At 46.1% G+C, this 22,905-nt stretch overlaps 1 protein-coding gene across 11 annotated transcripts in view; it reads left to right on the top strand.

Moving 5' to 3' along the window:
* The first annotated feature begins 8,607 nt into the window (after positions 1-8,607).
* nav2a (neuron navigator 2a) overlaps positions 8,608-22,905 on the top strand; it is a 130,665-nt gene continuing 116,367 nt past the window's right edge. For 9 of the 11 annotated variants that reach the window (XM_031830611.1, XM_031830610.1, XM_031830606.1 and 6 more), the window contains exon 1: positions 8,608-9,407. In XM_031830611.1, coding sequence (XP_031686471.1) covers positions 9,168-9,407 — 240 coding nt within the window. In that variant the 5' untranslated portion in view covers positions 8,608-9,167. The remainder of the gene's footprint in view (positions 9,408-22,905) is intronic. The other 2 variants (XM_031830616.1, XM_031830615.1) reach the window with 1 other exon arrangement.

The following is a 22,905-nucleotide window of genomic DNA, read 5'->3' as shown; positions in this document are numbered from 1 at the left end:
TTTGCCATTTTAATTCAAGTCCGTTGCACTAAAAGTCTTCAGGGCGGTAAGTCGCCGTCCAAACGACGGAGCAAAATCTACAACTCCCCCTTTTCTCCATTCTCAATAGGAATACTTTCCATTTATCCTAAGAAACCAATTATCCTCCAAGTGCTCAACGGGTAGAGGGAGATAGGAAGACAGAGAGGGAAACAGGAAGAGAGAGAGAAACTAATGTTTTCCAGCCTGTTGTTCAGTAAACGTTGATTTGGTAGCCAGGCTAATATCACCTTTCCTTTTCACTGGCTTTGCTTCCTCAACTTATTTTGTGAGAGTTGATGACATTTGAAAGTTTAGTGAGAATTAATGAGAGTGGCTTCAGCATTGGTCTTATAGTTCTCTACTGTTGGGTAGATTGTGGAAGTCTGCCCACAATTGTGGAAGTCTGTCCACAATTCATCCCTTTCGTTATTACATGTACCTTACTGATTGTGTGGTGTGTTAAGGTAGCTCATCGCGTTTTCTCTCTCTGTCTCTGTGTGTGTGACGGCAGCAGTCCTCACCATCAACTGGCTAGATTAACCCCTGATCACCCACACTTCTGTTGTGACTCGGGGATATGGAGGTGGTATGGTTTAACCCTACAGAATATCAACTGTTAGGAAAGGATGAGCCATTTGGGACTGCACTACCCTGCTCGTGTCATCATATTTTCCTCTCTCTCTCTCTCTCTCTCTCTGTGTATACTATTGTCCTCTCTCATATATCTCTTCTGTAGCCCAGAGGGAGTCTGTCTGTCAGAGCCACCATGGCCCCTCCAATACAGTGCTCCAATACGTCATGCTCCACAACAAACGTTACACTGCCCCTTGCTGCCGCTCTGCCTGGTGGACTTGTTCACCGGTGATACAGGGGCGTTAGGATCCAGAGGAAGGGGCAGGGATGGGGAGCAGTAGGGGGAATTGAGTTTTCATGGTAAGCTGTAGCTGTGTGATTGGGCCCACGGGGTGGGGGGTAAGGAGGGACAGGAGGGGGGCTGAGTTTGGGTTCAAGGAGTGTGTGTATGTGCCATCGTATTATGAAGACTTTCTTAAGGAGATTGGCTCTCGGTAAAGCAGCCTTAACCCTCTCTGTCTCCCGGGGGGACACAGGCTTTGCTGCCGCCTCTGTGGCTGTGTGTGTTTGTGTCCACATGCGTGCATCTGTGTGGGTGTGTGTTTATGTTTGTATGCGTGCGTTTATGTGTGTGTATGTGCTTGGGTGCTGGCAAGGACACTGATGTGATCTGACATAGTTGAGGCTTCCAGAGGATGCTGCAGGGCTTCTGTGGCTCCCAGCACAGACAGCACACCCCCCCCCCCCCCCACACACACACACACTGCTGTATAGCATCTCTCAGTCCACTGTCTCTTTCTCTCTGTTGATCTGGGGCGTTTGCCTCCCTGCAGTCTTACAGGGTAATTTCGTGGCGTTTTTTAAAATGGGTGCCTTTCCTATGTCACCTGTGTCTGTCTCGTTTGTTCTTTTTCTCTACCTCTCCCTCTCTCATGTTTCTTTCTCCCTCTGTCCCTCTCGCTCTTCCTCTTTCCGCCTCTCTCCTCAGCCTCCCGTGAGCGTCGTCAGTGCCATACGGGCGTGACAGTCGGAAGTGTAGTGAAACGAGTCACCCGTGTTGGGGGTGACGGGACTGTCTCTTTCGCCTATTGCTGAAACCGGGGACATTCCAAACATTGAAATGTTTGGTATTCTTCCACAAATGTAAATACGTATTGTGATAAACATGAACGAATCATGTTTGCCTGTAAAAATGCGAATGTAAATGGAAGACGAGCGTAATGTTAGAAATTCCGACATAAAAGCGTGATCATTCGGATGACATCGCAGCCCCTGGAGCGTGTGTGTGCGGTGCTAGTGACTCGTCTTGTACCCTATCGCCCCGAGACTCATCCCTTTGCCCTCTCTACACATAAACACACTTGTCATTTGTCTTTCTCCTCTTCCTTACACTGAACTTGGGCTGCATGTGGTGGTGCGAGCTACGGATGACACACACACACACACACACCACTCTCTCCACGGAACAGGATTAGTCCTAAGACAAGCGTGCGGAAAGGGGGCGAGAACTGACTTACTGACCCACCGTAGCGTTAAGACTCCTGCCACGGCTGCCCGTCCGCCTCCCTAAGCTCTTTAAGGGATTGCTAGACTGACTGAGCACTCGTAATCTGATCACAGGCTTGCTGCTAAGCGATCAGTTGGGCTACTGTCGTCTTACTGACTGTTGCATCTGGTGCAGAGAGACTGAGAGTAAGTTCTGGTTAGTTATTTAGTTAGTCAGTCAGTTAGTTAGTTAGTTTGAGCTGGGAGGAGATTGTTATGGGGCCTGGGTGGTTTTTATTGTTGTGATCTGTGGTTCTACGAGACGAGGACACAGTGGTAGCTAATCTTTAAGCTTTGAGCGTAGACCTGGCAACCACGGGAGCCTTCTCCTCCAACTTTATCATAGGATAGTTTAAAACAGAGGTAGCCAACCCGGCAACTGGATTATTTGAAATACTCTATGGTCTTTCAGGTTGAAAGACGAAGACAATAGTGCCAATGAGTGCTCTCTAGGAGTGTGAGAACAGGATGAAACATTCATCCACAAGGTTGTATTCTCTCCCCCTTCCATGACTGTATTCCTGGCAACCTATCGGCTAAAACCAACTTCACGGTTACCAGATTGGCCTGTGCAGAGTTGAGGCAAGAATTAGAGAATGGTTTCTGCCATTGACCTGAATTGTGTTTTGGTCTTGGCGGGGTGGATTTCCGCTTGTTTTTTGCCCCTTTGTTTCGCTGGGTTCTTGCCAATCTGGCAACCCTGATGTTCACAGGAAAGGCCTCTGTTTTCTCACTAGTGATTCTCTATTAGAGCTGGGAGCCAGGACATGTTTGGACGCACTGTGTGGTCCCCGTTAGAACAAGATGCACGCGCACACATTCTCACTCAACCTTTATACCCATTCAAACTCAAACCAATCTTTCATTTGATTCATTACTTTCATTAAAAAGGCCAATCAACAACGTAAACCTTTCAAGTGTCTGGGGAGGCTATTGCTCTAGTTTTAATACGAACTCTTCCTGGGTTTGACTGGTGGAGTGGGCTGAGTAGAACCATCCTGCCGAGCGTGGGGCCAAATCTGACGGTTTAATTGTTGTTCCGTTTTGTGGCTGCGATTCAGTGTGTGTTTTTTTTTTCGATTTCATTCATCCCAAACCATTTGAAATTGATCATTCTCAGAGCCCTGCGTTCAAAATTTATGGCTTTAATACATTTGATCAAGCAGCGTTCGCCAGTACAGAGCTGGCATCAAAGACCCAGGGCAGGAAATGAGCCTAATAACAATGCCTCAGAAGATTTCCTTTCTGGTTAACTGGTGTGTGTGTGTGTGTGTGTGTGTGTGTGTGTGTGTGTGTGTGTGTGTGTGTGTGTGTGTGTGTGTGTGTGTGTGTGTGTGTGTGTGTGTGTGTGTGTGTGTGTGTGTGTGTGTGTGTGTCTGTGTTGTGTGTGTGCGCGTGCGTGTGTGTGTGTGTTGTGTGTGTGTGCCTGCGTTGTGTTGTGTGTGTGCGCGTGCGCGTGTGTGTGTGTGTTGTGCGTGTGTTTGTGTGTGCGTGTGTGTTGTCTGCTCTTTTGCTTCCGTCTCATTCCATTTTAACCTCGTACGTCCCACCATAAAGGATGTGTCTATTCAACCCCTTCTCCCATAGTGCTTTACACATTAGGTAAACGTCACAATAATGCATAACCAGGCATCATATTCGCACGGCATGCTAAACAGGTGTGTAACCAGTTCCCGTGGCGTTTATGTCCCACGTCATAAAAGCGTTTAATCGGTAGTACATCACCATGCCAGCACTATTACCTGACGAATGGAAGCTATGAGTAAGAGCTATAAAACAAGAGGCTATAATGGAGGGTTTGGGTGGGCTTTAGTTGGCAGTACGTCTCTGACGTACTGGCGGGTGTGAGCGGGTCATAAATGTGATTAGATCTCTCACCTGAATGACCTCAGCTAAAGGGGAGTTGGCTCACTGGGCGAGGGCGAATAAGGTTTCCTTTCCTTTTCTCCTGAAAGTATATAAGCTGTATGACAATTACCACACTTTTGTTTGTTTGTTGTTGACAAGTCAGTTAAGAACAAATTCTTATTTACCATGACTTCCTACGCCGGCCCAAACCCGGGACGGCGCTGGGCCAATTGTGCGCCGCCCTATGGGACTCCCAATCACGGGCCGGTTGTGATACAGCCGGGAATCGAACCAGGTTCTGTAGTAACGCCTCTAGCACTGAGATGCAGTGCCTTAGGGAAAAGAACCACACTCTCGAGTGGAATGTTGATCCTCTTGCTTTCCCCACTCTCTCTAGTCGCGGCTGTCCTACCAAAGAGACCACGTTGATTTGGTTATTGAAACGTTGTTCGTTCCTCACGTTCTTGGTGTATTGTAAACATTCTATCTGCATCCATTTCCTCCTGAAGCTGAAATCTGAGGATGATGATGAAAGCTACTCTACAAGCATTTAATTGACAACCTGTGTGTGTGTGTCTGTGTGTGTGTCCTCTCCTGTGAATGCTCTTGATAACGCCATGCCTTTGATTCGATGTGAGAATTCTTGTGACGGCTTTGGGTCAGCACTGCCATCCACAGAGTGGGGTCGCTCTCATCTCTCTGCAGTGGCTCACACACACATCTGTTTGCCATGATGGGGGTGCCGAAAGGACGCTGGTTTGAATCCCTGAGCCGACTAGGTGAAAAATCTGTTGATGAGCCCTTGAGCAAGGCACTTAACCCTAATTGCTTGTGTAAGTCGCTCTGTGTAAGAGCGTCTACTAAATGACTAACATGTCATGTGTGTGTGTACACTTCTATGTATTTGTGTGTGTGTGTGTGCATCTATGTGTGCGTGGCTGACCCCGGGAGGAGCTTAAGCAGCTTTCACCTCACAGCAGGGTTGTGGTCTCACCTCAGTTCCACTGATACATGGAGGCACACTCACATGCACACACATCAGTACGCCATTCTTCCAAACTACCTAGTAAACCAGGTTTATTCTTTCATATTCTTGACAGTTCTGTTGTAAACAGCCGTGTGTGAATGAATGCATGGTTTCTATAATTAGCTCAGTGTGTGTGAGTGTATGTATTCCCTTGTGGTATTGCTCTAATATGTGACAGGGGACCGTCTTTCTGAGGTCCTTTGAAGGATGCATCTGTGCTGGTAGAGAATGGAATGTTTACCTTCGTTAGGCTGCCACTCTATCACCCCTCTCTACGGTATTTTTTATCCCTCATGCCTTCTCTCCTCTTTCTCTCTCTCGTCTCTTTCCACCTCTCCCTCTCTATCTCTTTCTACCTAATTTCCTAATTTTCAATCACATTTTTGTTCTGTCTCACAAAGACAAATGGAATGACTGACTGTGACATTGGTTGAGGGTAATAGGCTTATAGCTACTCGAGCTTACGGGCTGCGGTTACAGGCTAGATGGTGTATTTTGTGGCTAATAGGTTCTTCATTATCATTCTCAGGAGAACAGTGTCCCCCCCCCCCTTTTATTTCAATTAATGCACTTTTGAAAGGATAGTGTAATTAGAAAGTGTGTGTGTGTGTTCATGTGTGTGTGTGTGTTTGCATGTGGATATTAGATGAGGTAATGCAGTCCTTATCAATTATGCCAGTTTCATTAACACCTAATATGGAGCAGTCTCTCTCTCTGGACATTCCGTTTTTTACATGAGAAAACAGTTACACACACACACACAGCGGGGAGTCCTATGTCCCCCGCTTGGCCTCCTTGTGGTTATTGGATGTGATGTGTTGTTTAGGTGCTGCTGGGAGTGTTGTCTGTGTTTATGCCGCCGTGTGGTTTGTGTGTGTGTGTGCCCGGGGTTGGGGGCTTGTTTGGAAAGAGAAAACACACCCCAGAGTGATGACCTTCATAGGCGACATGTGACAGGAAGGGACTGGACTCCCCATTGCTCTCTGTCTAGCCCCCCCCCCCCCCCCCCCCCCCCCCACACACACACAGCTATATCCAGACCGATACACACACTTTCCCTTAGTGGCCTGTTTTCTCTGTGGCCTCAGTTGATTTTCTAGGTCATCTCCCTCTAAGTGCGAGTGAACAATCAAATGTGTATTTTTTTCTTCATTATCATCTCAAAAGAATCCGAGACCTTCGCTGTGGGGATGTGATATGGCTGTGTGTCGTGACAGTGAGCTACAGTGGGGAGAACAAGACCTCTACCTGCTTTGAAAGTAGGGAAACCTGCAAAATCGGCAGTGTATCAAATACTTCTTCTCCCCACTGTATGTTCAGTGCGACACCCAGAGACAGAGCCATGCTTGACATTTTCACTGTTGCGCTGGTGAATCTACGGCTCGACCCAGCCCAACCGATCTATTCACTCACCAACCAAGGACAGATGGAGAGCATCACGCGGGCGTGCACACACACACACACACACACACTTGCTACACACACACTTGCTTCGATTAAAAAGGTCTGCCACTCGGATTAAGAAAACAACATGGAAGTGTGTGTGTGTGTGTGTGTGTCTTCTTTTGAGAAGATGGCTTGCACTTTTCAGTTGACCGAACTATCAGAGAAGTCCATGTTTGGATAAAGGTTTAATGTAAGCCAACACACTGGTTTAACTCAACAAATACCCCGCCTTTTATCTTCCCACACACACAATTGTAGGCTATATGAATAGGGAGGTAAATAGATACATAGTAAATATATTCACATTGGTGTCATTGTATCTCTATGGCTGTACCAAGGGGTGTTTGTTATTACATTGGAAATAACACATTTGACAGTAGGCTTGATGTATTATCAGAATGTATTATTAGAATGCACTGGACTGTCCTCCAGCTAACTTCAAAGATGAAATCACATAAAGACAGTGGTTTTCTTTTCTTTCTTCTTCTTCTCTCATTTTCCCTCGGAGAGTTTTTCCAGAGCTTGGCTGTGACACATGTTGGTTGCTAGGAGTCGTGGGGAAATCATGGAATAGTGGAACATTCCGTTGTTATGGTGACACTTTCTTTAACGGCACACCTTACATTGTCAGCGTCACACACGCTTGGGCTGTCACGGTCAATGGAATTTTGAAGGACGGGTTTTCGGTCAGCCGACTGGCTGCGGTCAACGTAATATCCATTCAAATAGCAGCAACAACAACAAATGACCTCCGCTCCTGACTGCATCTGCTGGTGCTGCTGCAGGGAGGGGACGTTGCCTAGGCAACCGAAGACATCTTTCAGCAAGGAACAACATTCTTGCAACGCTTTGACCATAGAGATAGATTTAGACACACACACACACACACTCATAATCAGATATGAGGGAACGTTTCCATGATTTAGGATTATGCTAATAGGATGTATCATTAATATACTGGGGGGGGGGGGGTACTGCCTCACCTCTCCAAAAATGACCCAATGATGTCATCGCCCAAATCTGCATTCACTTTGTGTGTGTTTTGTTGCGTTCTTTCATTCTCTCCCTTTGCCTTGTGATTAGAGAGTGTCTTTTAATGCGTTTAGGCTACTGCTCTGCCGTTGCTGTTATCCCTTCACATTGAACTTTAGCTCCAGAGAAGATTAATCCTCTATCATTTGCATAAGCTCTGTAGCCTGATATAGAGTAAGATTGTTAGTACATTAGGGCCTATCTCTATTCGTGGTCTAGTCTCCTCTCACTGGGCACAGATCCATAAGAATCCGAGACCTGAGAAAGCATCTTGTGTCACTTTGTGTTACATGCTACGTGCCACAGACAACATCATGTTTGATCCTGCTTTTAACTGTGCCAGTGTCATTTGGAATACAAAAGGACAGACAGACAGACAGACAGACAGACCGACAGACAAGACAGACAAGACAGACAAGACAGACAGACAGACAGACAGACAATTGACATGAGCAGGGTAGTGCAGTCCCGAATGGCTCATCCTTTCCTAGAAGAAATCTAACACATGAGTGGCCCAGAGCGCGACAGTCTCGAACACACACAGTCTTGAACAATTAACCTTGTGGGGGGACACAATTCATTCCCATTCAAAATATTATTTTCCCTAACCCTAAAGCAAACCCTAGCTCCTAATACTAAACTTAATTCTAACCCTAAACCTCCTAGAACAGCGCTTTGACCTTGTGGGGACTAACAACATGTCCCCAGTTGGTCAACTGTTTGTTTGTTTATATTCTTGTGGGGACACGCACACACACACACTCAGAGCTATTTACACACACACACACTTTTTTGCGTAACAATGTGTATCTCAGCAGTTGGTCTTGGTCTGCACAGTGTGTATGACTGTATGGAGTGCATTGCCTGCGTCTACAGTGGCTACAACTCTCACTCTAGTCCTCTCATCCAGTCTTACAAAACTGGGAGGAGGGAGGGAGGGAGAATGAAGAAGGAGGGTGGCAGTGGAGACGAGAGAGAGAGAGAGAGAATGCCTAAGGCTGTCATCCAAACATGTCTGTCCTCCACTATCCCTAAGCCACACCTGCTACAGGGCCAATACTGGGGAGGGAGATAGAGAGGAGGAGGAATAGAGAGAGTGCAGTCACAGGCAGAGCGGTCGCCGACGCGAGTGGTCCTCCGTTGCTGTTCTCTCGGTTTTTTTCTTTTCTTCTTCCTTTCCCTCGTTCCCTTCTTCCTCCTCGTTTCCTCGAGGGAAGCAAAGAGTTTTTCCGTCTCTCATCCGGAGGAGATAATTAACTCCGCTAAACCAGGAAGAGAATACGAATACTCACTGAATCCGGGGAAATGGAACACTGCCAGCTCCTCCGTCAGAGTACAGGGAATTCCCAATAAGAGACTGGGAATAGCGGTATTCCTAATAAACCAGAGCAGGGAACAGGTGGGATCTTAGGGAGGGAGCTGGACCTGGACTATTGCTCCCACTGTCGGATAGAGACTCCACTGATCCCTCCTCTTATAGATAGGAGCGTCAGGATTCAGAAAGACCACACGGACACATCCCAACACATTGACTGTGTCCCATTATCCCACTCTTTTATTCCAGCTGGTAAGACTGTTTGCTTACTGGGAGGACAGCGTCGGCTTAACTGCTTGAGTGTGGTCGGACATTACCGTGTGTGTGTGTGTCTGAGACTATTTGGTGCCCCGGAGGAAGATGCCTGCCATTCTGCTGGCCTCTAAGATGAAGTCGGGACTGCCCAAGCCGGTGCACAGCGCTCTGCCCATTCCACAGGTGCCCTCGCGACCCCTCACCCTGCCCCTACCACTGCCCGTGCCCCTCAAGCCCTCCGACAGACACGTTCTCACGGTGGGCCCCCAGGGGGGCTCGGGACACCACCAGGGGCGCCCCAAAACCAGGCGCGCTCCAGCGACAGACGGTGGTATTGACACTCAGGTTAGAGAGCGTGAGACACTGCTTCGTCGTTCTCGTCTTCTGTCACTCTGGTTTTCCTCTCTTTCTCCCTTTGCCTCCGTCCCTCCTCGCCCTGCTGTCCGTCTCTCTCTATCACTCCCTTTATCCCACACCTCCTTCCCTCGCTCTCCCTAGCTCTATTCCACAAAGGTACGTGTGTTTGCTCTGCTGTTTTCCCTGTGTAATAGGAATTATCTGTGGGTGGTTCTGCATTGATGTGTTACCCCTTCAGGGAAGTGATGTGATTCCCTGACTGCTCTTGAAGGGGAGGCTGCCTCCGTGAATGTAAAAGTGTCTTGGCATTTGACTCTGCCAGTGTCCAGGCAGGCTAGCAAGGCAAACGGACTCTCAGGATAGCAGGGGGTGGATGTTTTGGTTTGTTTGTGAATTATGGGTCTGCTTAGCAACGCTGCAGAAATGCCTCCGTGGAGAGAGCGATCGCTTGAATGCCATGTAAGGCTGTGCAGTGGGGGGAACGAGACGCAAGCGTGTTTGTGTGTGCGTGCGTGTGCGCATTTGAGTGTGTTCCCGAGCAAGTGCTTGGCAACGTGTCCGTACCAAAACGTGACTTGGAGCGACTTTAAAAATAGAGCAGAAATATCACCATAACATTTTAATAACACACTGTCCACAATTCATCCCTTTCGTTATTACATGTACCTTACTGATTGTGTGGTGTGTTAAGGTAGCTCATCGCGTTTTCTCTCTCTGTCTCTCTGTCTCTGTGTGTGTGACGTTGATACGGCAGCAGTCCTCACCATCAACTGGCTAGATTAACCTCTGATCACCCACACTTCTGTTGTGACTCGGGGATATGGAGGTGGTATGGTTTAACCCTACAGAATATCAACTGCTAGGAAAGGATGAGCCAGTCGGGACTGCACTACCCTGCTCGTGTCATCATATTTTTCTCTCTCTCTCTCTCTCTCTCTCTCTCTCTCTCTCTCTCTCTCTCAAGATTCAGATCAGGTTGTGTGTGTGTTGTAGTTCCTTCTTTACTGGAGGGTTGTGTATTTTAGGTGGCTGGTTCTTTGCTGGGGTGACATTAGCTCAGTCTAACAGAGAGAGACAGCCATGCCACTGCTGTGACTATAGGCCATGGATCACTACCCACAGGCTGCCTGCTGCGTGTGCATGTGTTTAGAGTATACGTGTGTTAGTCGAGTCTCCAAAAAAGCGAGACATCTCCATCCAGTCCTGTCAGAGGGTGCTGTGTGGTGGCCCAATCCCTATGAGACCTGTAGACTTTGCCTCTGTACCAGAATTCAGTAGTTAATCTACCCAGGCCAACCATGGTTTCCTTCACTACAGCGTAATTACACAGACTAATTGCCTGGGAACAGCATGCTTCCCTCAGCCTCATCAATTTCTTCTCCCTTTTCCTCTCTCCTCCGTTGTCTTTACTCTTTTCTCCTCTCCTTTCCTCCCCATAGGAGAGCAGAGGCAAGAGAGTTGGGAACAGAACATTTGTATTTGGTCCAGAGATAACACAATTCTCCATGGCTGCGTGGGGTCTGGCCATGGCCTCTCTCTGCTCTCTCTATCCCCTCCTGGGTGAATCCGATCACAGTCTCTGATGGACAGACACTAACCAGGTGATAAAGAGGGAATGAGATGATAATCTCTAGAGGGTTCTGATTGCTGTGGGGCTTCCATTCCCTCTAATAATTGTACATTTCTCTCACTCCCTCTCTCGCTGTTTGCCTCCGACTCTTTCGGGCCCCCTCATTCTCTCTCCCTTTCTCCTTCAATTTTCTTGGATTAATATATGTTATTTAACTCTTCTGTCCTTGTTTGCAACACTCATTTCCCGAGTTCCAAACTGCCTCTGGAAGCAAGACCTGTTTGTTGGGAGCTTCATGAAATGGGTTTCCATGGCCGAGCAGCCGCACACAAGCCTAAGATCACCATGCGCAATGTCAACCGTCGGCTGGAGTGGTGTAAAGCTCGCTGCCACTGGACTCTGGAGCTGTGGAAATGCGTTCTCTGGAGGGAAGAATCACTCTTCACCATCACGCAGTCCGACAGACGAATCTGGGTTTGGCAGATGCCAGGAGAAGGCTACCTACCAAAGTTTGGTGGAGGAGGAATAATGGTCTGGGAGCTGTTTTTCATTGTTTGGGCTAGGCCCTTTAGTTCCAGTGAAGGGAAATCTTACCGCTACAGCATACAATGACATTCTAGACCATGGGTGTCAAACTCTGGCCCGTGGGCCAAATTTGGCCCGCGGGGTAATTATATTTGGCCCGCGAGACAATACCAAATTACTACTAGAGCTGGCCCGCCGGTATTATACAGCGCATTCACCACTAATACTACGAATCCCATAATGCTCTGCTGTTTTCGCGCGCCAATCAGGACAGGACCCAGAAACGCCCTCTCCTCTGTGACAGTAGTCATAGCAACATAGACGCTACAACTGTCAGCGAGCTAACCCTTCCCAAAAATGGCGAAAAGAAAGGCAGAAAACAGGAGCTTTCTGGACAAGTGGGAGGCAGAATATCTGTTTACATATGTAAAAGACAAACCTGTTTGTCTTGTTTGTGGAGTCAACGTGGCTGTAATTAAGGAGTACAACATTAGACGACACTATGAAACGAAACACCATGACAAATACAAGGACCTGGACATGACTCAAAGGAGCCAGAAAGTAGAGGAGATGAAAAGAAGTTTGGTTTCACAACAGAATATGTTTAAAAAAGCCACATCACAAAGCGAGGCTGCTGTAAAGGCTAGTTATATAGTGGCAGCAGAGATCGCAAAATCAGCCCAGCCCTTTAATGAGGGAGAGTTCATGAAAAAGTGCATGATGAAGGTTTGTGACCTCGTATGCCCAGAGAAAAAACAAGCATTTTCAAACGTGAGCCTGAGCAGGAACACAGTAGCTGATCGCACATGTGATCTTGCCACCAATCTGTATGACCAGCTGATGGAAAAGGGAAAAGATTTTGTTGCGTTCTCCCTCGCTGTGGATGAGAGCTGCGACGCATCTGATACTGCTCACCTGTCAGTCTTCATCCGTGGAGTGGACTCAAATCTGTGTGTTACGGAGGAGCTATTAGGATTCAAATCAATGCATGGCACAACCACAGGAAAGGAAATCTTTGAGGAGGTTTCCAAATGTGTAAAGCTGCCGTGGGATAAACTCGTTGGATTAACGACAGATGATGCGCCAGCGATGTGCGGTAAAAAGAGTGGACTGGTGGGCATGGTTCGGGAGAAGATGCGGGAAGAGAACTGTGCAGGTGAGCTAACTGTTTAGCACTGCATCATACATCAGGAAGCACTGTGTGCCAAAGCCCTAAAGATGGAACATGTTATGACCACAGTAACACAGGTAGTTAACTTTATAAGAGCCAAAGGTCTAAATCACCGCCAGTTTAAATCTTTTCTGGAGGAGTGTGGTTCGGAATACGCAGACGTGCCGTATCACACAGAGGTGAGATGGCTAAGCAGAGGAAAAGTACTGAACAGATGTTTCGAGCTGCGTGAGGAAATATGTCAATTCCTGGAAACCAAAGGGAAGGATACAGCAGAGCTCCGGGAGCAAAAGTTCCTGTGTGAGCTGGCCTTTCTCTGTGACATCTCGAGCCATCTCGATGCGCTGAACCTGCAGCTTCAGGGGCGGGGGCGCATCATCACAGACATGTACGCTGCAGTGAGGGCCTTCAAAACTAAACTGTGCCTGTGGGAGAATCAGATGCTGCAAGGAAACCCTTGCCATTTTCCCTGCTGTCAATCCATAAAAGCGCAGATCTCTACCGCCGTGTTTCCATGCGCACAGTTTGCTGAAAAACTCAGTGTTCTCGCCGCTGAGTTTAGCCGGCGATTTGCCGACTTCGATACCCAGAAATGCAAGTTTGAACTGCTTAGTAATCCCTTCGCAGTTGATGTGGAAAATGCACCAACCAACATCCAAATGGAGCTGATTGAACTCCAGTGCAACGACACGCTGAAGTCAAAGTATGATGCTGTGGGTGCCGCACAGTTTCCACGGTTCATCCCTGACACAATGCCTCAGCTCCGCACCCAAGCTGCTCAGATGCTCTCCATGTTCGGCAGCACTTATCTATGCGAGCAACTTTTCTCCTCGATGAAGATGACCAAAACAACTCACAGGAGACGTCTGACTGATGAATATCTTCGCTCGATACTGAGGATTTCTTCAGCTCAGAGCTTGAGCCCAGACATTGATGAACTAGCATCCAAGAAGAGATGCCAGGTATCTGGCTTGGGCACATCAGATTAGACCAGTGTGCAATATTTAACGTTTTCTTTATGCACTTTTTCTTGCTACAAGGCATGGGCTTGAATGGTTGATTGATTTATTATCATTTTATTTGTAAAATTATTAGCCAGTGGAAAAAGTTTATTTTGGTATTTAAATCAGAAGGCTGCAAATAGAAAAGAGGCATACAATTTTTATTTAAATTTTATTTATTTAATAAATGAATGCCATTGATGTGTTTTTTCATTTGAAATTCGATTTTGCATGTCTCCACTATTAAATTATATATTGTATGGTAATAAGCGATGCTTGTTCCATATTCAATGTTAAAGCAAAACTTGTTTGGGTCCATATTAAAAGGTTAATTTGTTCAATGTTGGCCCGTGACTTTGTTCAGGTTTTACATTTTGGCCCACTGGGTATTTGAGTTTGACACCCCTGTTCTAGACGATTCTGTGCTTCCAACTTTGTGGCAACAGTTTGAGGAAGGCCCTTTCCTGTTTCAGCATGACAATATTCCCGTCCACAAAGAGAGGTCTATGCAGAAATTGTTTGTTGAGATTGGTGTGGAAGAGCTTAACTGGCTTGCATAGAGCCCTGACCTCAACCTCATCGAACACCTTTGGGATGAATTGGAACGCCAACTGCAAGACAGGCCTAATCGCCCAACATCAGCGCCCGACCTCACTAATGCTCTAGTGGCTGAATGGAGGCAAGAGCCCGCAGCAAATGTTCCAACATCTAGTGGAACGCCTTCCCAGAAGAGTGGAAGCTGTTATAGCAGCAAAGGGAGGCGGTCCAACACCATATCAATCCCCATGATTTTGGAATGAGATGTTCGACAAGCAGGTGTCCGCATACTTTTGGTCATGTAGTGTAGATTGTCAATGATTGAGGGGGACATTAGCTGTAATCTGGGATTAGGAAGAGAGGAGTATCAGTCATATACCAGGCCACATGACCCTTCGCTGTCATATGCACTGTTTGTAAAATATAGTCTACACATGCACACACACACACATGCACTCACTGTCCCAGACCGGTTGGGTTAAATGGGGGAAATGTCTACAAGTTTCTAAAACGCACATTCACACACTCTTTTCTCTCTGAAAGTGCTCTCTGAGATCATGCATAATGCAGAGAGATGGAGAGAGCGACGTGGTTGACCAGATGGCCATAAATATATACCGCACATAGCGTGTGTGTGTGCACCTTTACATGTGTGTATGTGTATCTCTCGAATGAAAATGTTTAAGATACAAGTGCATCGGCCCGCGGACCCCTAACCAATCCAAATCGTAGCATGCACTGGCCAGGAAATCGATTCAAATGTTTCGAATCGCCGGTTCGCTCAAATGTTTTGCTGATATTACATTCGTTCTTACCTCTACCTTCCGAAAATACCTCCCGTATTTTGTGTCGAACTGCATGTCACTGTGTTGACAGTAATGTTGCATGCCGAACAACCCCAGGCAATATCCCAGAAGAGTGAGATATAGTCAAACTCAAAGATTAAACTGTGCGCTGTGCCCCAGTTCCGCTCTCCGAACAACGAGAGCTCGCCAGCCGTTTGCTGGTTTATTGTTATCGATGCGCTGTTGAAAATTGTGTTTAACAGGAACAGGTGTTGTGCTGGAAAATCTCCCCCCTGCCAGAATTGTCTCAACTCTCAATTCTTCATTGCTGTGACTTGCTTGCTAGTTGAGATTTCTGCTCTTCTCTCCGTTGTCAGTTTAGTCTATATTTCACTGATTTTAGTAGCACAACGCATTTTTACAGACGAATACACTTGAAACAAATAGCCAAACCGAAATGGCAGACATTACTAGTGCCTCCCCCGCAATCGAACCGCCATAAAAAAAAAATGTAAAAATTAAACGCAGCCTAACGTAATCATTGACAGCTGCCTTGAAGGACACACACAACATGCTTTCTGCTACGAAGATCAGTGAAATGTAGGCTAAACTGACAACGGAGTGAAGAGCAGAAATCTCAACTAGAAAGCAAGTTGCAGCATTGAAGAATTGAGTGTATGCGTGTTCACGCGATTGGGTGGGGGGGATTCTGTCGGGGGGATTTTCCGACTCACAACGGAATAAAAGTAAGCTACCCGAGGCACAACTCACATCTGGCTACATGCTGAACGGGGTTTACAATATATTTTATTTTGATTGTTGAAGTTCACCATCAGTTTTGGTAGTTTTGCTTAAACAATCAGTGTGTATGTACATTTTTTGATATAAGGAGGACAACAAGCACTTTTGTGCAGCGCACTGTATGGTTGAAGCAAGAGGAGAAGAGAAGATTACTCTCTAAAAACTCCCTAAACAGTCAAAACCATTCGATTTTGAGACCAGGTGAATCCAAAGTCCTATATTGGCCATGTCATAGCTAATTTGTAAATGATAAATATTGATACATTACTAGCTAAAACACTTAATCTGCAAAAATGACAAGTTAGTTAGTGGGTGCTGGTGATTTCAGAACCAAAGTGGGGGAGACAAAAATAAAAGGGAACATTGTCCCCCTAATCTGATAGTGACCTTTATGGCTCAGCTCAGGTGCCTACATGGTACATACACCATAGACGTATATACAAAAGTATGTGGACACCCCATTCAAATGAGTAGATTAAGTTATTTCAGCAACACCATTGCTGACAGGTGTATAACACCGAGCACACAGCCATGCAATCTCCATAGACAAACATTGCCAGTAGAATGGTCTTACTGAAGAGCTCAGTGACTTTCAACATGGCACCGTCATAGGATGCCACCTTTCCAACAAGTCAGTTTCGTCAAATTTCTGCCCTGCTAGGGCTGCCCCGGTCAACTGTTAGTGCTGTTATTGTGAAGTAGAAATGTCTAGGAGCAACAACGGCTTAGACGCGAAGTGGTAGGCCACACAAGCTCACAGAAAGGGACTGCTGAAGTGAGTAAAAATGGTGTCTGTCCTCAGTTGCAACACTCACTACCGAGTTTCAAACTGCTTCTGGAAGCAACGTCAGCACAAGAACTGTTCGTCGGGAGCTTCATGAAATGGTGTTACATGGCCGAGCAGCCACACACAAGCCTAAGATCACCATGCGCAATGCCAAGAGTCAGCTTGAGTGGTGTAAAGCTCAACGCCATTGGACTCTGGAGCAGTGGAAACGCGTTCTCTGGAGTGATGAATCACACTTCACCATATGGCAGTCCGATGGACGGATCTGGGTTTGGCGGATGCCAGGAGAACGCTACCTGCCCCAATGCATAGTGCCAACTGTAAAGTTTGGTGGAGGAGGAATAATGGTCTGGGGGCTGTTTTTTGTTGTGGTAATTTACACACACCACACACGTACTCACAAACACACACAGAAGTCAGCTCAGACAGATCCATCTCAGAGAGACCCAGCTTATGAGCTCCATCAGCAGAAGATTTGAATTTTAGATTTGGAAAATGTTCATGCAACAAATGTTGGTGCATCAAATCGTATCACGTCGAACCGAATCGCAACGACTTGTCCTCTAATCAAACCTAACCGCACCGAATAATTTTAAAACCAAAACGTATCGTTGCTGTATCGGAGCCTATGTATCTAGATACGTATAGAATTGTCTCGAAAGGAAAATATGCACATTCCTAGTCTTTATGAGTGAGGGAAATCATCTTTCCAGGCAAATGACTTGGCACACTGACATATTTGCTTGCAATGAACAGTACACATGCAGACTCTACTGGCCTCTAGTGGTGTGCATATGTTATGTACTGCATCACCTCTCCCTCTGTTGCTGAGCAGTGAATACAGCCAGAGTGGCACAATTGCCAAACCGGCAGGAAGGAGGTAGTCAAGGCCATCAATGCTGTGTGTGTGTTTGTCACAGTCAAAGGGCGTCACTGCCACTCCTTGTCTATGGTGTATAAATGCTGCTCACTATACAAAACATTGCCTGTGTATTTAGAGAATGCCTCTGAACGAGGATGTGTGTTGTGTATAAGGTGAAAGGAGAATGTGTGTGTGTGTGTGTGTGTGCATGGGGGAAGGGGGCGGGGGGGTGTGTTTGTCTTCTATGCATTCATAGCACTTCTTTACAGAGTATTTTCAGGAGTGTGTTTTCTTTGATCTCCAGGGAGCACATCACACCCCCCCCCCCTTCTCCCCTATTGTTTCTCTGTCTCTATTTCACTTCCTCCTCTCCTTTCCCTCTTTCCCTCCCTCAATATCTAACTGCAATGTTGCTGGTTCATTTATCCTTGGCTGTGGAAGAGACTGTATACGGCCTTGTTATTCTTATTCTTATTGTGTTATTTTTATTCTTACTCTTTTTTTATTTTAGTCTTCTTGGTAAATGTTTTCTTCTTCTTGAACAGCACTGTTGGTTAAGGGCTTGTAAGTTAGCATCTCACGGTAAAGTCTACACTCGTTGTATTCGGCGAATGTGACAAATACAATTTGATTTGACAGAGAGAGGAGGTTGGAAAAAAGCACAATGGCAGTAGCTTCTAGGAGCGGTGAGGATGCTGAACACCTCAGTCGGTTTATGGGGGTAACTAGGAATGAAGTCTAAGCATTGACAAGAAGTTAGAACGTATCGATAATCTTAGAAATTGTTGCATGTTGTGTTTATATTTTTGGAGATAATGAACCTTCCTCCTTTCAGCCATACACAGGTTTTTGTAATTATATCTTATTCCATTTCTCCATTTGTAGCATTGATCTGTCTGTCACTCTGTCACAGTTAGAGTGGTAAGTGAACCTTGCCTATTGTGGCAGCTTGTCATAGACCTTTCTGATGGACATGTCCACACACACACACACGCACGCACGCACGCACGCACGCACGCACGCACGCACGCACGCACGCACGCACGCACGCACGCACGCACGCACGCACGCACACACACACACACACACACACACACACACACACACACACACACACACACACACACACACACGGCAGGTGCAGCGAAATGGTTGTGTTACTAGCTCCAGCAGTGCAGTAGAATGTCTTGCAAATACAATACAAATGTCCATTTCTTATTTTATCGAGTGACAGTGAGAATATAAAGACTTCATGTGATGTGTATAATTTGGAAAATATTTGTATTTCTTTTTTTCTTTTCTTTTTATTGTCACATACACTGGATAGGTGCAGTGAAATGTGTTGTTTTACATGGTCCCCCGTAGTAGTACAGCGTCCCTGGAGCAAATTAGGGCGTTATGTACAGTAGTAGGTATATTAGGATAAGGTATGTCGACAATATAGTATATACAGTATCATTCAAAAGTTTGGACACACCTACTCATTCAAGGGTTTTTCTTTATTTTTTACTATTTTCTACATTGTAGAATAATAGTGAAGACATATAAACTATGAAATAACACATGGAATTATGTAGTAACCAAAAAGTGTTATTTGAGATTGTTCAAAGTAGCCACCTTTTTCCGTAATGACAGCTTTGCACACTCTTGGCATTCTCTCGACCAGCTTCATGAGGTAGTTACCTGCAATGCATTTCAATTAACATTTGTGGCTTGTTAAAAGTTAATTTGTGGAATTTATTTCCTTCTTAATGCATTTGAGCCCCTACCTTGTGTTGTGACAAGGTAGGGGTGGTATACAGAAGATAGCCCTATCTGGTAAAAGACCAAGTCCATATTATTGCAAGAACAGCTCAAATAAGCAAAGAGAAACGACAGTCCATCATTACTTTAAGACATGAAGGTCAGTCAATCTGGACAATTTCAAGAACTTTTGAAGTTTCTTAAAGCACAGTCGCAAAAACTATCAAGCACTATGATGAAACTGGCTCTCACGAGGACCACCACAGGAAAGGAAGACCCAGAGTTACCTCTGCTGCAGAGGATAAGTTAATTAAATAAATGCTTCACAAAGTTCAAGTAACAGACACATCTCAACATCAACTGTTCAGAGGAGAGCGTGAATCAGACCTTCATGGTTGAATTTCTGCAAAGAAATTACTACTAAAGGACACCAATAATAAGAAGAGACTTGCTTGGGCCAAGAAACACGCAAAGCATGGAGGAGGAGGTGTGATGGTGTGGTCAGGGGCGTTGCCCATGAAAAAAACTTACCTAGAATCGGCACGGTAAGTTTTTTTCATGGGCAACGTCCCTGCCCACACCATCACACCTCCTCCTCCATGCTTCGCAGTGGGACCCAACATGCGGAGATCATCCTTTCACCTACTCTGCGTCTCACAAAGACACGGCGGTTGGAACCAAAAATGTCGAATTTGGACTCATCAGACGAAAGGACAGTTTTCCACAGGTACGTTTTTCGGTAAGTTCTTCCCTAACGTAGAAATCAGAATGTTTCAGATTAAAATAACGTACTGAACAATATGTGTTAGTACATTTAATAACTATAAGCTTCTGCTGCTCTATACTCCAATTGTGCAGATTCTAGTTTCCACCTTCATCCTTTGCCTATATTAACATTAGGAACCAAAAATGTTTGCAATACTGTTAACAAAAACTGTCTGTGTCATGAGATTTTTTTGACATTACACTGCTCAAAAAAATAAAGGGAACACTTAAACAACACAATGTAACTCCAAGTCAATCACACTTCTGTGAAATCAAACTGTCCACTTAGGAAGCAATACTGATTGACAATAAATTTCACATGCTGTTGTGCAAATGGAATAGACAACAGGTGGAAATTATAGGCAATTAGCAAGACACCCCAAATAAAGGAGTGGTTCTGCAGGTGGTGACCACAGACCACTTCTCAGTTCCTATGCTTCCTGGCTGATGTTTTGGTCACTTTTGAATACTGGCGGTGCTTTCACTCTAGTGGTAGCATGAGACGGAGTCTACAACCCACAAGTGGCAGTGGCTCACGTAGTGCAGCTCATCCAGGATGGCACATCAATGCGAGCTGTGGCAGGAAGGTTTGTTGCGTCTGTCAGCGTAGTGTCCAGAGCATGGAGGCGCTACCAGGAGAAAGGCCAGTACATCAGGAGATGTGGAGGAGGCCGTAGGAGGGCAACAACCCAGCAGCAGGACCGCTACCTCTGCCTTTGTGCAAGGAGGAGCAGGAGGAGCACTGCCAGAGCCCTGCAAAATGACCTCCAGCAGGCCACAAATGTGCATGTGTCTGCTCAAACGGTCAGAAACAGACTCCATGAGGGTGGTATGAGGGCCCGACGTCCACAGGTGGGGGTTGTGCAAATTTGCCACTGGCGCCCTGTGCTCTTCACAGATGAAAGCAGGTTCACACTGAGCACATGTGACAGAGTTTGGAGACACCGTGGAGAACGTTCTGCTGCCTGCAACATCCTCCAGCATGACCGGTTTGGCGGTGGGTCAGTCATGGTGTGGGGTGGCATTTCTTTGGGGGGGCCACACAGCCCTCCATGTGCTCGCCAGAGGTAGCCTGACTGCCATTAGGTACCAAGATGAGATCCTCAGACCCCTTGTGAGACCATATGCTGGTACCGTTGGCCCTGGGTTCCTCCTAATGCAAGACAATGCTAGACCTCATGTGGCTGGAGTGTGTCAGCAGTTCCTGCAAGAGGAAGGCATTGATGCTATGGACTGGCCCGCCCGTTCCCCAGACCTGAATCCAATTGAGCACATCTGGGACATCAGATGGGACATCTCGCTCCATCCACCAATGCCACGTTGCACCACAGACTGTCCAGGACTTGGCGGATGCTTTAGTCCAGGTCTGGGAGGAGATCCCTCAGGAGACCATCCGCCACCTCATCAGGAGCATGCCCAGGCGTTGTAGGGAGGTCATACAGGCACGTGGAGGCCACACACACTACTGAGCCTCATTTGACTTGTTTTAAGGATATTACATCAAAGTTGGATCAGCCTGTAGTGTAGTTTCCCACCTTAATTTTGAGTGTGACTCCAAATCCAGACCTCCATGGGTTGATACATTTGATTTACATTGATAATTTTTGTGTGATTTTGTTGTCAGCACATTCAACTATGTAAAGAAAAAAGTATTTAATAAGAATATTTCATTCATTCAGATCTAGGATGTGTTATTTTAGTGTTCCCTTTATTTTTTTGAGCAGTGTATAAATAACTATACAATTGGTGACGTATGGCATTGTATTCCATTTTAACGAAGAAATTACCAATGATCCATGTTTCAGATTAAATCATTTATTTACCAATTCTTATAAACAAGGCTAACCCTCTTCTGCCCTATGCATAATTCCTAAATATATGCCTAAAGAACATACCCAAAATAAAGAAAATCCTGAACCATGTGAACTGCAAACGTAAATGGGGTACCTACAGAGAAACTGCAACTGTAGTGTCAAGACATTATGTGGTCATTCCTGAGTAAGTTCAACAGAAGATAAACCATAGCAGATAATACTCTGAAACAGTATCTTGGGATGGTTGGGTAGAGATGCCTGATCTGATTATGGTTATACGTATTCATTTTCATCACAGATTTAAAAACAAATGATAGACAAATAATTCTCTAAACATTTAGCGGCCCCTACCAGGCTAGGTGTAACAGGGTGAGTGATGGGTTGCCCGGAAGTCAGGCGCAGGAGAGCAGAGATGGGTGATAACAGGAGAACTTTAATATACACCCTGGCCCAAAGGCACAGGCGAGGCAGCACAAAGCACAACCACGGTAACATGAACCGGATTAAACAAAACAAACAAACCTAGATTAGAAACAAACCTAGAGCAAGCCAGCCTGTAACGTAACACCCTACACAAAGAACAATTCCACACACAGACATGGGGGAAACAGAGGGTAATATACATTTAGTCTGATGAGGGAATGTGAACCAGGTGTGCGGGAAAACAAGACAAAACAAATGGAAAATGAAAGGTGGAGCGGCAATGGCTAGAAGACCGGTGACGCCGACCGCCGCCCAAACAAGGAGAGGGACCGATTTCGTCGAAAGTCGTGACACTAGGGCACCATGAATCATTCATGCCCCCCCCCCCTTAACAATGCCCTTGGGTGTGGGGGTGCTTTTCGGGTGACACTGTCTCTGATTTATTTAACATTTAAGGCACACTTAACCAGCATGGCTACCATAGCATTCTGCAGCGATACACCATCCCATCTGGTATGGGTTTAGTGGGACTATCATTAGTTTTTCAACAGGACAATGACCCAACACACCTCCAGGCTGTGTAAGGGCTATTTGACCAAGAAGGAGAGTGATGGAGTGCTGCATCAGATGACCTGGCCTCCACAGTCACCCGACCTCAACCCAATTGAGATGGTTTGGGATGAGTTGGACCGCAGAGTGAAA

This window comes from Oncorhynchus kisutch, linkage group LG8, assembly GCF_002021735.2.
Source record: "Oncorhynchus kisutch isolate 150728-3 linkage group LG8, Okis_V2, whole genome shotgun sequence".
Lineage (NCBI taxonomy): Eukaryota > Metazoa > Chordata > Actinopteri > Salmoniformes > Salmonidae > Oncorhynchus > Oncorhynchus kisutch.
The sequence above is the reverse complement of the archived record's forward strand: the minus strand, read 5'-3'. Positions and strand labels throughout refer to the sequence as shown.